The sequence below is a fragment of the Lithobates pipiens genome, unplaced genomic scaffold, assembly GCF_037356315.1.
Source record: "Lithobates pipiens isolate NorthernLeopardFrog02 unplaced genomic scaffold, aLitPip1_a1.2 Scaffold_23, whole genome shotgun sequence".
NCBI classification, from domain to species: Eukaryota; Metazoa; Chordata; class Amphibia; order Anura; family Ranidae; genus Lithobates; species Lithobates pipiens.
The window spans coordinates 260,236,600-260,248,896 of NW_027507785.1; the positions used below are offsets into that span (position 1 = coordinate 260,236,600).

The window sequence follows — 12,297 nt, forward strand, 5'->3', positions numbered from 1 at the left end:
AGCCATTAATGTTTAAACCGCTGGCAATAAAAGGGAGTATACCCCAAAGTGAAAATGTCCAAATTGGGCCCACTTAGCCATTTTCCCTTTCGGTGTCATGTGACTCATTAGTGTTACAAGGTCTCAGGTGTGAATAGGGAGCAGGTGTGTTAAATTTGGTGTTATCGCTCCCACTCTCTCATACTGGTCACTGGAAGTTTAACATGGCACCTCATGGCAAAACTCTGAGGATCTGGAAAAAAAGAATTGGTGCTCTACATAAAGATGGCCTAGGCTATAAGAAGTTTGCCAAGTCCCTGAAACTGAGCTGCAGCATGGTGGCCAAGACCATACAGCTGTTTAACAGGACAGGGTCTACTCAGAACAGGCCTCGCCATGGTCGACCAAAGAAGTTGAGTACACGTGCTCAGCGTCATATCCACAGGTCTTTGGGAAATAGACGTATGAGTGCTGCCAGCATTGCTGCAGAGGTTGAAGGGGTGGGGGTCAGCCCGTCAGTGCTCAGATCATACACTGCATCAAATTGGTCTGCATGGCCGTCGTCCCATAAGGAATCCTCTTCTAAAGATGATGCACAAGAAAGCCTGCAAACAATTTGAAGACAAGCAGACTAAGAACATGGGTTACTGGAACAATGTCCTGTGCTCTGATGAGACCAAGATAAACTTATTTGGTTCAGATGGTGTCAAGCGTGTGTGGTGGCAACCAGGTGAGGAGTAAAAAAGACAAGTGTGTCTCCTACAGTCAAGCATGGTGGTGGGAGTGTCATGGTCTGGGGCTGCATGAGTGCTGCCAGCACTGGGGAGCTACAGTTCATTGAGGGAACCATAAAATGTCAACCTGAACTGTGACATACAAGACAACCACTCCCTTGCTAAAGAATCTGAGGGTTAAGGTGATGGACTGGCCACCGTGCTGCATCTCAGTTTCAGGGTCTTGGCAATCTTCTTATAGCAGGAAGAACTCCTCATTGACGCACCCGTGTTACGTTTTTGATTTACATGACCTATGAAACATACACCATGAGCACAGTAATCATGGTAAAATTGTGGCGCAATTTCAGTGCCATTATCGGCACCTTTTATCTTATTGCCATTCTGCCGATAACACCAGGTAGGTGGGACAAGGCTCTTATGCATGGAATCAGCCAAGTATCACCAGCGTGCCAGGGCATTTGGGAAACCAAGGCCCCTGAATAAGAAATAGGACCTGGCCTACAGGCACACATCTGGAGGTGCTTGCTATATAATGGCACTAATGGTTAGGTGTACTTTTATTCCATTTTAGGCTAGGTTTCCACTATTGTGACCCCCAAGTCACGTGATTTACAATGCGACTTTTGATGCAATGTCATGCAACTGGTGAGAACAAGTCGCACCGAAGTCGGAACAAAGTAGTGCAAAAACTTTTTGAAGTCGCTGCGACTTGAGTCGCCCCAATTAGAATGGGACCATCGAAATACATGAATTTTGACTTGTCATGCAACTTCACATGTCAAGTCGCACAACAACTCGCAGCCTTAGGCTCACTTCAAAGTTAAATCATTTGGAATTTCGGACTTAACACATTTCAATGTGTTCCAAAAGGAGTAGCATCCAACACGCCGATTTGTTGCCTTGTGTTTAATCTACATAAAAAATCATGTTGCAGTTCAGAAAACTAAAATAAAATATCCAAAATAAGGTAAGTTCTAACTGATAAAGCAGGCACAGAGAAAAGGAAAGGATGCGTGTAAAAGGTCCTCATATAACTTCCTCCTTGTACTCCGGGGACCAGAATCACATCACCTGTAATTATTTCTAGTCTTTAATCAGCCAATGCTCACCGCCTCTTAGGGACCAATAGAAGCAAAAGCTCATTAAGAGCAGCGTCCACAGCCCCTGGTAGCGCAGTGAGCTTTTAATTGCTTAGTGTGATTAAAGCAGTGGTGCGAGTGTGATCATTTTCATAAGAATGGGGTAATGTGGGCAAAGGGGGGGTTGCCATCCCTGGGGTGCCCAGCATACACACACTGGGCAATCATGCAATTATTCACACCAGCTGATCAGTTCCATGGCTGCATGAACACAGTGCTGAGCACATTGCAGGAGGTGGGGGAAAAACAGCCTTCGAGGATGGGGCACACTCTTATTCACCATGAGCCAAGTAGACAGAATATGCAGCTCAGCAGGACTTCAGACTCCTAACCGATAACTGGATATAGATCTAATACTGCTAGTAAATGGACAGAGCTGCAGATGACTTCACGCTCAGTTCAAGCTAAGCTGATCACTGACAAGGCCCTCTTCCATGAATGACAACAAAAGACCTACTAGGCCAGACATGGGAAATAGGACACGTGGCCTGGAAAGAACCTCTTTCCTGAGCTAGTTTTGGGATTTCAAATGAATAAGATGCCAGTCTTTACAGCTAAATATGGGGGATATTCCCGGTCACCAGTTACAGTTAGGCGACCTAAAAACTGCACAAGGTTATATAAGCAAATGGACAAATGCAAATTTTAAACATTTAAAACTATTTTATAAAGGATACATGGACTCCTAGAAATGTTGTAAGTGCCCGTTCACACAGGGGTGACGCGACTTGCAGCGCGTCTCACAGACGCGACCTGCACACGACTTCAGCGGCGACTTGCAAAATGACTTCTGTATAGAAGTCAATGCAAGTCGCCTGAAGTCGCCCCGAAAATACTACAGGAACCTTTTTCTAAGTCGGAGCGACTTGAGTCGCTCCTATTAGAGCGGTTCCATAGTACAGAACGGAGCGCGACTTGTCAGGCGGCTAAGTCGCCTGACAAGTCGCGGTAGTGTGAACGGGCACTAACATTACTTTAGTCACGCGTGTCCCTTGGAAAAACAAAATTTTGTGATTTCTTATCCAACTTTGACACTGTTTCATTGAGTATGGCGTGACTTGTAATGAATTATGGATAGATGAATCTCAATTCATTAAAAGCCCCCCTAACCACTATTCCACCCATCCTAGCACTACTACTTGTACCAACACGATAGGGTATCACAAGCATGAGACACATGATGCAGAGCAGTATACAAAAATCACCAACGCCAATACAGTTCGTGGAGATAAAACGCGTTATGGTACCTGCCACGTTTACATTTGTCAAATAAGGTAATGTTATGTTATATAACTTAGCTGCGATTTCTACTCCTATTTAATATGGTCTCCATTAATAAAGCTCTGCATTCTCCATCATTTCTCAGACAGTTACCACAAGTCACTTGTGTGATCCAATGAGTGGCCAGTATGAATTCTGCTAGTCTGTGCACATCTCTGTAAAAGCAAAAGGCCTATCTGCCTGGCCACACAGACTGACCTGTGATACTTAATCTCAAAACAGTCCATTTATCTAGAAGAGTAACTAATCAATTGCAGAGGCCATCAATCATCCCTGGTGGAACTAGTCGGGTCTGAGCAGAGAGGAGAGGACAGATGGCTGCCCGAGAGAGAAGGATTAATTCAATTCTGATAGATTACTGCAAAGCTTCATGGAACAGAAAAGAGGGGGGGACGAGAGGCGCAGCGGAATGTGGGAAACCTGTTATGTGAACAGAATAAAAAAAGTCGTATAAAAATAGTCATGGGAGATCACAAGATGAGACAACAAGTTTACACATTTATAGAAAGATGATAAAAAGGGGAGAGGATTTCCCTTGAATTACCTAAGTGTTTCCTGCGCCTGGTAAAGGCAGCTGACCACTCTTCCACCAAAGCCGGCCTTGTGCTCTTCAACAGGATCCTCATATGACTGAAAAACAGACATATTGGGTACATCAAACTCTGGAAAAAAACTACAAGACTAAAAAACAAACAAACAACCCCCCCCCCCCCCCTCAACATGCTACTTTTCGCTAGTCGGAAAACATTGCCTCAGCTCTACACTCAACTTAAAAGTGCATGTTTAGCCAAAAATGTTTTCCATTGGACAAGAGTAGAAATGGTTAGAATGTTTCAGGTTTTATTCAGTCTGTGTCCTTGGTGGATTCACCTTATTTTTCCTGTCGACCATGGTCTCTGAAAAAGAAAGTGATAAGAAATCCAAAATTTTACCATTGTCACCAGAAGGAGAGAGGAGTTTAAATTGTCTACCGGGGATGGGTTCTAGGGAAAACTATCGGAAAAGCAACATTTTTATCTTTGCACAGATTTCCTCCCAGTTCATTTTGACACAAAAAGCAAAACATTTTGGCAGGCGTTTTAACCCGTATGCATCCATCAAAAAAATTGATCACTATATCGGATTCAATTTTATTTTACATTATAAGTTTCTAAACTTAAAATTGCAAATTAAAAATACTTTATCTTTTCTTTGTATCCATCTGTTTTACACACAATTTATGGGTTTTCTAAAAAGATCAAATGGCAGAAACAGTTTGCTTTCCAACCATTGCTGGTAAAAAATAAATAAATAAGTCTGTCCAAACAGAGCAGGGCAGGGCATCCCTCCTGTAATTCATTTACTGTGTTGAGGTTTGTAAATTTGAGCATGGGTATCCAATTCTAAACCCTAAAAATTACCTTATTTGGTCCCATTTGTTTTGTTAAATATAGCATTGTATGTTAGTCATTATGTTTGATAAAAAAAAATAGAAAACAAGAACATGTTGTCTGGATACTGAAAGATGAGGGAACATGGTCATCCTAGGGTTGGTAATGTGTTACTGGCAAAATTATCAGATAAAAAGAAAAAGAAAAAATTGAGAAAGAAAACGTAATGCAGCCATCATATTTAATGACTGGTAAGCTAACATATAGTACTTTAAGGGTTTCAGTTTGCTTTTATTGGTATAGGTTCTCTTTTGTCAGAAATTAGTGAAAATACCCAGCAAAGCTTGAGAAAATAGGTGGACTGGACATAACCAAACTTTACCAAGAAAGAAATGGCAAAATAGCAATGGCGTCCATTTGTAAAAAGGTCCTTTTCTATTAATAGTACCCCACTATAATCATACAAAATAGGAGAGATTTCTCCTAAAGCGAACCTGTGCTCAGCAGTCCTGCCAGCATGTAAATATTCACAATAGGTTTATTTTTTTTTTAAATCTTTATTTATTAGTTTTTCCATCAATATAAAAATTATCAAAAAATTCATTGTACGCATTTACACACATTTCTTATTACATTCTTATTCTATACCCTCTCCCTCTTGACCCTAAATACCCTTCCATCTTCCCCCTCCCATCCCTCCCCCCCTCCCCTTCCTGGCCAGTTTCTCGTGGGATTCATAAATGATTTGTCTATTTCAATCCAGGGTGCTTGTCCTTAGTGCTATTGTGTTATTTCCTCCACGTATCGCCATGATTTTTTAAAATTTTTCCAGAGATCCCACTTCCCCTTCCCGACCTCTATTGCTATTGGATCCTCTCCCCCTTCCTCATAACATTCCAAATATTGTATCTCATTTACTCGGGAGATCCATTCCTGTATTTTTGGGCTCTCCTTCTCTCGCCATTTTTTCGGTATTAAGCTTTTTGCGGTGTCAAGTAGTATGGGGATTAACGTAGATCTATATTGTTTTATTGACTCATCTGTCCCATGAAATAAGACAGTCCATGGGTCTTCTCTTACTTCCTTTTTTGTTACTACTTTTATTATGTCAATAATCCTCCTCCAGTATTCTTTAATGATGGGACAGTCCCACCAAATGTGACCCATATTCCCCGTTTTCTTACATCCCCGCCAACATTCCGAGTTTTGATCGACTCCGAACTTACTCAGTCTGTCGGGGGTGACGTACCACCTTGCTAAACATTTATAATTCGTCTCTGTCAGTTTATTCCCCCCCCCCCCATAGTGGATTAGTTTAAATATTTTCATTCTAATTTGAGTGCTACATTGTGACCCCAACTCATTTTCCCATTTTTTGATAAATGCCGGTTCCTCCAACTCGTCCCCCTCTGAGAGTATTTTATAAATTAGGCCTATGTTGTTCTTTGATTTTAGTCTCTGACAGAGCCGTTCAAAGGGCCTTAATTCTTCTATGCCTCGTATTGGTTGGGGCAATTTTGCTACAAACTGACTTAATTGGAGGAACCGCCAAGCATCAATCCTCATGAGTTCAGTTTCCTCCCTTAGTGCTTGAAATGTGCTTAAATTATCTTTTACTAGTATATCTTTTAATTGTGCATTATTTTTTATTATCCAATTCCCCCCTATTTCTTGTTTTCCCGGGGGAAAATATTCATTTTCTTTTAAAAAAATTAAAGGTGAATTGTACCCCCATTTATTTTGTGTATGAGTGCGATCCCAAATTTTCAGTGCGTGTTGTGTTATTTCATGTGTGTTGGGGCCTACTATCCTATACTGTGGCGGGTTCCATATTAATCTCCCTAATTGTGCTTCGCATTGTGCATTTTCTAAGCTAACCCATCTCTTATCGTTTGCTTCTTTCGCCCACTCTACCACCCGTGAAAGAACCACTGCATTATAGTATCTTTTCAAATCCGGGGCCGCCAGTCCCCCCTGTTTTTTCCCCCTTCTTAACACCGCAAACGCTATCCTTGGCTTTTTATGTTGCCAAATAAACTTCGAAATTAATTTCCTTAGTATTTCAAAGAAGGCCGCAGGGAGTGAAATGGGCATCATTTGGAACTTATATATAATCTTCGGGACCAGAATCATTTTAACCGCATTTATCCGTCCTAACCACGAGAGAGGGCTAAATGAGATTTTTTTTATTTCTCTCTTTATTTCCTCTATTAATGGGATATAGTTTTTCAAATATATTTTTCTGGTAGTGCTTGCGAGCAAAATTCCCAAATATTTAATCTCCTTACACCAGGGGAAGTGAAATTCTGCTCGCAATCTCTCTTCTTCCTTATAGCTGATGTTAATATTTAAAATCTCGGACTTGCTGAGGTTAATCTTCAAATTTGATATTTTACCGTACTTTTCTAACGTCCTCAGCAAGTTCGGGATTGTTATCCTAGGGTTTGTAATGAAGAAGAGCACATCGTCCGCATATGCTGCGAGTTTGTGCTCCTCCTCTCCGACCCTAATCCCCTTTATATCTGGATTGTTTCGGATCGAGGCCAATAACGGTTCAAGAGATAACGCAAACAATAGGGGTGATAATGGACACCCCTGTCTAGTGCCATTTCCCATTTGGAACAGGGTGGATGTTTCTCCGTTGACCTTTACCGCCGCCTGTGGGTTATTATATAAGGCTTTAATCCATTGGATCATCCTTGGACCTACCCCCATCACTTCTAGGGTTTCTAACATGAGTCCCCAGTCTACCCTGTCAAAAGCTTTCTCAGCATCCATTGACAGGAATAGACCTGGGGACCCACTGTTTTTCAATGCCTGGATAAGGAGCAAAGCCCTTACCCCATTGTCCCTACCCTCTCTCTCGGGTATAAATCCGACTTGGTCCGGGTGCACTAGCTCTGTCATTTTTTCTTTTAATCTAGCCGCCAACACTTTGGCATATAACTTTATATCTGTGTTTAGTAAGGCTATCGGCCTATAATTAGAGCAGAGCGTATGGTCTTTGCCCTCCTTCGGGATCAGCGTTATAGCGGCTCGCAAGGCATCTCCCCCTATTTCATATTTTGTTCCTACTCTATTTATGTATTTGCAAAATTGGGGGACTAGGATTTCCTTATATTTTTTATAGTAGGAGATCGTAAACCCGTCAGGGCCCGGGCTTTTATCTAAAGCCGTCTCCTTTAAAGCGTTATAAATTTCCTCTTCTGTGATGGGTCTATCCATATTCTGCCCGTCGCTGTCTGATAATCGTGGTAAATTAGCTTTAAACAAAAATTCTTTAATTTTCTCCTTTTTCCCTAGACCCTGTTCCCCTTGCTGTCCTACATTATACAGAGCTTCGTAGTATTTTTTAAATACTTCCGCAGTTTCCCTAGAGGTGTGGGCGATTTTCCCATTCCTGTCCTGAATTTTATCAATATAATTGATTTCTCTCTTGCTTTTCACCTGTCTCGCTAAGTATTTTCCCATTTTATTTTCCCCGTAGTATTTCTCTTTAGCTCTCCCCTCTAATGCCCTTCTTGCTTCCCGTTCATAGATGTCTTTCAGTTCCTCCCTCTTGTTGATCAGTTGATGAAAGAGGTCTTGTTGTCGGCCCCTTTGTTCTTTATGCGCCTGCTCCAGTCTATGGACCTCTATCATCAATTTCTCCCTTTCCTCTGCTCTTTCCTTTTTTTTTCTTGCCCCCATGGAGACGAGGATACCTCTAACATAAGCTTTATGTCCCTCCCATAGGGAGGCGCCCGTCACCTCATCTGTGTCATTCGTCGAGAAATAAAATTCTATTTCTTTCTGTATTGTTTCTGCACTTTTATTGTCCTGTAAGAGCTCCTTATTTAGTCGCCAAGTAAACGGGTGCCTCTGTATTCCGGGTAACCTCATCTTCATTATCACCGGGGAATGATCTGACAGGGATGCTATTCCTATCTTTGTTTCCACTACAGTCTCTAACAATCTATGTTCTACCATTATATAGTCCAGCCTAGAGTACGTTCCGTGCACTGGGGAGAAAAAAGTATAATCTTTAGTTTTGTCATGTTGTATCCTCCATACGTCTATCAGTTGGCTTTGTCTCAAACGGAGTTTAATTGTTTTCAAGCTCTTCCCGCTTATCCCCTTGGCACGGGACGTACTATCCTGTACTGGATCCATACAAAAATTAAAGTCACCCGCCAGTATCACGTCTCCTATTTTAAAATCCTTCAGTTTCCTCAAAATTTGTTTAAGGTATCTTACTGGATTTTTGTTTGGACTATACACATTTGCTAGGGTAAAGGTCTTATCCCCGAGATTCCCTTTCAGGAACAGATATCTCCCTTCCGGGTCGGTCAGCCTATCGGTCACCTTGAATTTTGTGCCTTTCTCAAACCCAATTGCCACTCCCTTGGCCCTCCTTATTGGCGAATCTCCATAGAACCAGTTCGGGTAGTTATCGGAGTACAGTTTAACATTTGTGTCTAGCGTTAAGTGAGTCTCTTGCAGAAACACCACTTCTGCTTTATATTGCTGTAATTCCTTTAAGAGTTTGTATCTCTTTTTGGAGGAATTTAGACCCTTTACATTATACGACACAAACTTTATTTCTGTCATTCGAGACTACCCGAAAAAAGAACAAAAAAAAATTTAATCTGCACCTTCTAAAACTCATATGAACCCCCTCTTCCCTTTTTTTCAACTGCCAGCAATATTTTTTCCCTCTTTTTCCTCCCACTTCCTCCCTCTCTACCCTCCCTTCCCTCCCCCCCCTTCTGGCCCATTCCTGGCCTTTGCTTTGCATAATGAGCTCTACTCCTTCTGCAAGCCCTTTCTCCCAGGGATTGGCCCTGGCTGCGGCGCCCCCCCCCCCCCACTCCCCTTCCCCTTGGGGAGCAGAAGTATCCTTCTACGAACCATGAGTGATAGAGCCCGATCCCCCCCCAGTCCCTCCATCAGACCATCCCCCCCCTCTGCCACCCCCCACCCCCCCCCTCCGTCATTGTAGGAAAGAAAAGAAATACATGAATCGCACATCATACATTCCCCCCTGTCTTCTTTTTCTTCTTTATCCCCTGAAATTACAAATCCCATGGATCTAATGGAATCATGGGAGTTGGAATTCCTAATTTATTGCAGAAGTCCTCCAGTTCATCTAGGAACTTAAGCCTAATAGATCTTCCCTCTTTCTGAACCAGGAGGGCAGCCGGGAACCCCCAGCTATATCTGATATTTGCACATCTCAATTGTTCCAATAGAGGTTTTAATTTTCTTCTCCGAGCCAACGTTCCCGGAGACAGGTCTATGAAAACCTGTAACGTTGTCCCTTCATACTGAACTGATGGTAGTCCTCTAAGTTTGCTCCAGATCTTGACCTTCTCTTCGTACAGATGGAATTTAATTATCACATCTCTCGGTATCTCTTCCTTTAACCCCGGGGGTTTCCTCACTCTATGTGCCCGGTCTATTTTTATTTCTGCGCCTTCTTCTCTTCCCAGTAGGGGATTGAATATCTTTCTAATTTTTACATCTAAGTCTTCGCCCTGTTGTTCTGGTAATGATCTAATTCTCAGGTTTTGGCGTCGATTTTGGTTCTCCTGTTCCTCCATCTTATATATGATCTCCCTGTGTGCCTCCTGCATTTTCTTTGCCTGCGTTTTTAAGTCCCATATTTCTTTGGCCTGTCTTCCTGTTTGCTCTTCTACTTCCTCTACTCGCCTCAACAAATGCCCTAGGTCCGTCCTTACTATTAAAATCTCAGCTTTGATAGTGTTTTCTAGTTTCGAAAACATGTCTTGCATTTCGCTTTTTGTTGGAATTTGAGAGGAGTCCCTTAACTCCCTTCCTCTGTTCTCCCGGTCTGAGTCCGCCTCCTCTCCGGAGGAGTCTCCCCGTGCCCCTTCAGGTTTTCCAGTATCTTTCTTTTTCTCTCTCACCCCTTTTTGATTTCTCTCTAAGCCGGGGCTTTTTTGACTTGATTCCTTCAGATATTTCTGAATAGTGCTTGTATTTAAGCTCTCCCTCGAGGCTTTTGGGTCATTCATTTTGGGGTTTCTTCCCTTCATGTTGTCTTTTATTTTTCTCTTCCCCAGGATTCCCTTTTTATTTGGGGATGGAGAGGGCCGGAGAGGGCAGAAGGGGCGAAAGGGGCGGAGCTAATCCTTTTTCTAAGTATCTTCCCAGGAAGGTGGAAGAAAAAAAAAGAAAACTTTGGGGATCAGTTCCTAAAATCCTCTCCACCTGCGTCTAGACATACGAATGAATGTTCAACTGTTTTCTCGGCGCGTGTCACCCGCTATTTACCGTTACTCTATGCTCAATATTCCACCCTTTGTATCCTGGGCGATTACACTTTTACATCACATTAAGATCTGCTACTTTGTGGCCTGCTGTTGATATATTATTTGTAAGAGAATAAGTCACTCAGTTCTGCAGGATTCTCAATACAGCATATCATACATTCCTCTTAGTTTTTTTTTTTTTTTTTTTTTCCTTGACCATAACCATAGATGATTTCAGGGGGTTTTTTATTAGGATGTTAGGTGTGTATCCAAAAATGCTGGCCCTTTTAAGCGTGGCTTTTTATGATAAAGTGGTAGTATCCCTTTAGTTAACTTCAGTGAGTGCCACTGCACAGGGGTAGAGAGACAACCAAAAAGACAACCAAAAAGAAAAGGAAGAAGGAATGCAAAACCTTGTTGTGATTTTTGAACCACTTCTTCCTGGGTCCAGACTCCAGGTTCCAGGCTATACACAGTTCAGCTTCCTGATCCTGAGATCTCCTCGGATCTATTAATTTTATTTAGGCCATTAGCACAACAGTTCGTAACATTTATACAGTCAGTAAAATCATAGCAGGTGCAATCTGACCTTATCTTCAGGCTCCTTGCTTCCGTTTCTGTCACTCTCGAAGTGAGTGCCACTGGGATGGCAGAAGGGTGCAGGGGGAGGGGGGTCCCGTCCGGAGCAGGTCTGTTTCCTCCGCCGTAAGCGGCGTTTTCCAGGTCTCGCTGGCTGCGCTGTGGGTGCTTACTTTGTAAGCTGCATACTGACAGACAGGCGGGTTGGCGGATGGACGGGCGGGCGGGCAGGCGGATAGGCGAACGAATGAATGGACAGACGGACGGGCGGGCTAGAGAACACGGTCAGCGGTCAGCGGGGACAGGCTGATGTCATTCCGGGGTGAGACGCTCTCTCACCGCGCTCGACTCCTGCAGACATAGCGGGACCTCCTCCATCTCCTCATGTGAGCGCCGCTGTCAGGTCCCTCCCCTCTCCTCACTCACGTACGCCGCATCTCAGCTGATGTGTCACAATAGGTTTAGATTAGATTTTTTCTCTAAAAACATACCCAACATTAATGGACATCTATAGAACCCCAAGCCCACAAATTCCTTAAAATATTGAAAAAACAGCAAAGTCTGTGCAAGAACAAGAATTTGCAAAGTACTACGTTTAAAACATACACATTTCCAGTGACAGCCAAAGCTGTATTTCAAGTGTCCATCTGCAGCAGAAAGAGTAATAAATAATGCTGTAGAGCCGTAAATTACCAATGAGCAGGACATTAAAAGGCAGCAGGCAAGTAAACATGAACCAGCAAAGTATGGGAGAAAGATTTCCAGGCTGCATATATTATACATGTACAGTAAGTATCTTTCACAGCTTATAAATACATAGCTTTCCTATAGCTTAAAGCACCATAACATCGCCCAATCTGAAATCTAAGCAAGCCCATCACATATCTTTGTGCAATAGTCTTTTTTGAAATAACCAAGTGGTAAATTGCCTTTTTATTGTTGTGTTCTCATTTGCTCT

At 42.6% G+C, this 12,297-nt stretch overlaps 1 protein-coding gene across 3 annotated transcripts in view; it reads right to left on the reverse strand.

Moving 5' to 3' along the window:
• The window catches only part of ACBD6 (acyl-CoA binding domain containing 6), a 150,622-nt gene that overhangs the window by 55,204 nt on the left and 83,121 nt on the right, over positions 1-12,297 (reverse strand). For all 3 annotated transcript variants that reach the window (XR_013262390.1, XM_077453097.1, XM_077453098.1), the window contains exon 4: positions 3,681-3,766. Coding sequence is in view for 2 of the 3 variants with exons in the window: in XM_077453097.1 (XP_077309223.1) it covers positions 3,681-3,766 (86 nt within the window). In the remaining variant the exon portion in view is untranslated. The remainder of the gene's footprint in view (positions 1-3,680; positions 3,767-12,297) is intronic.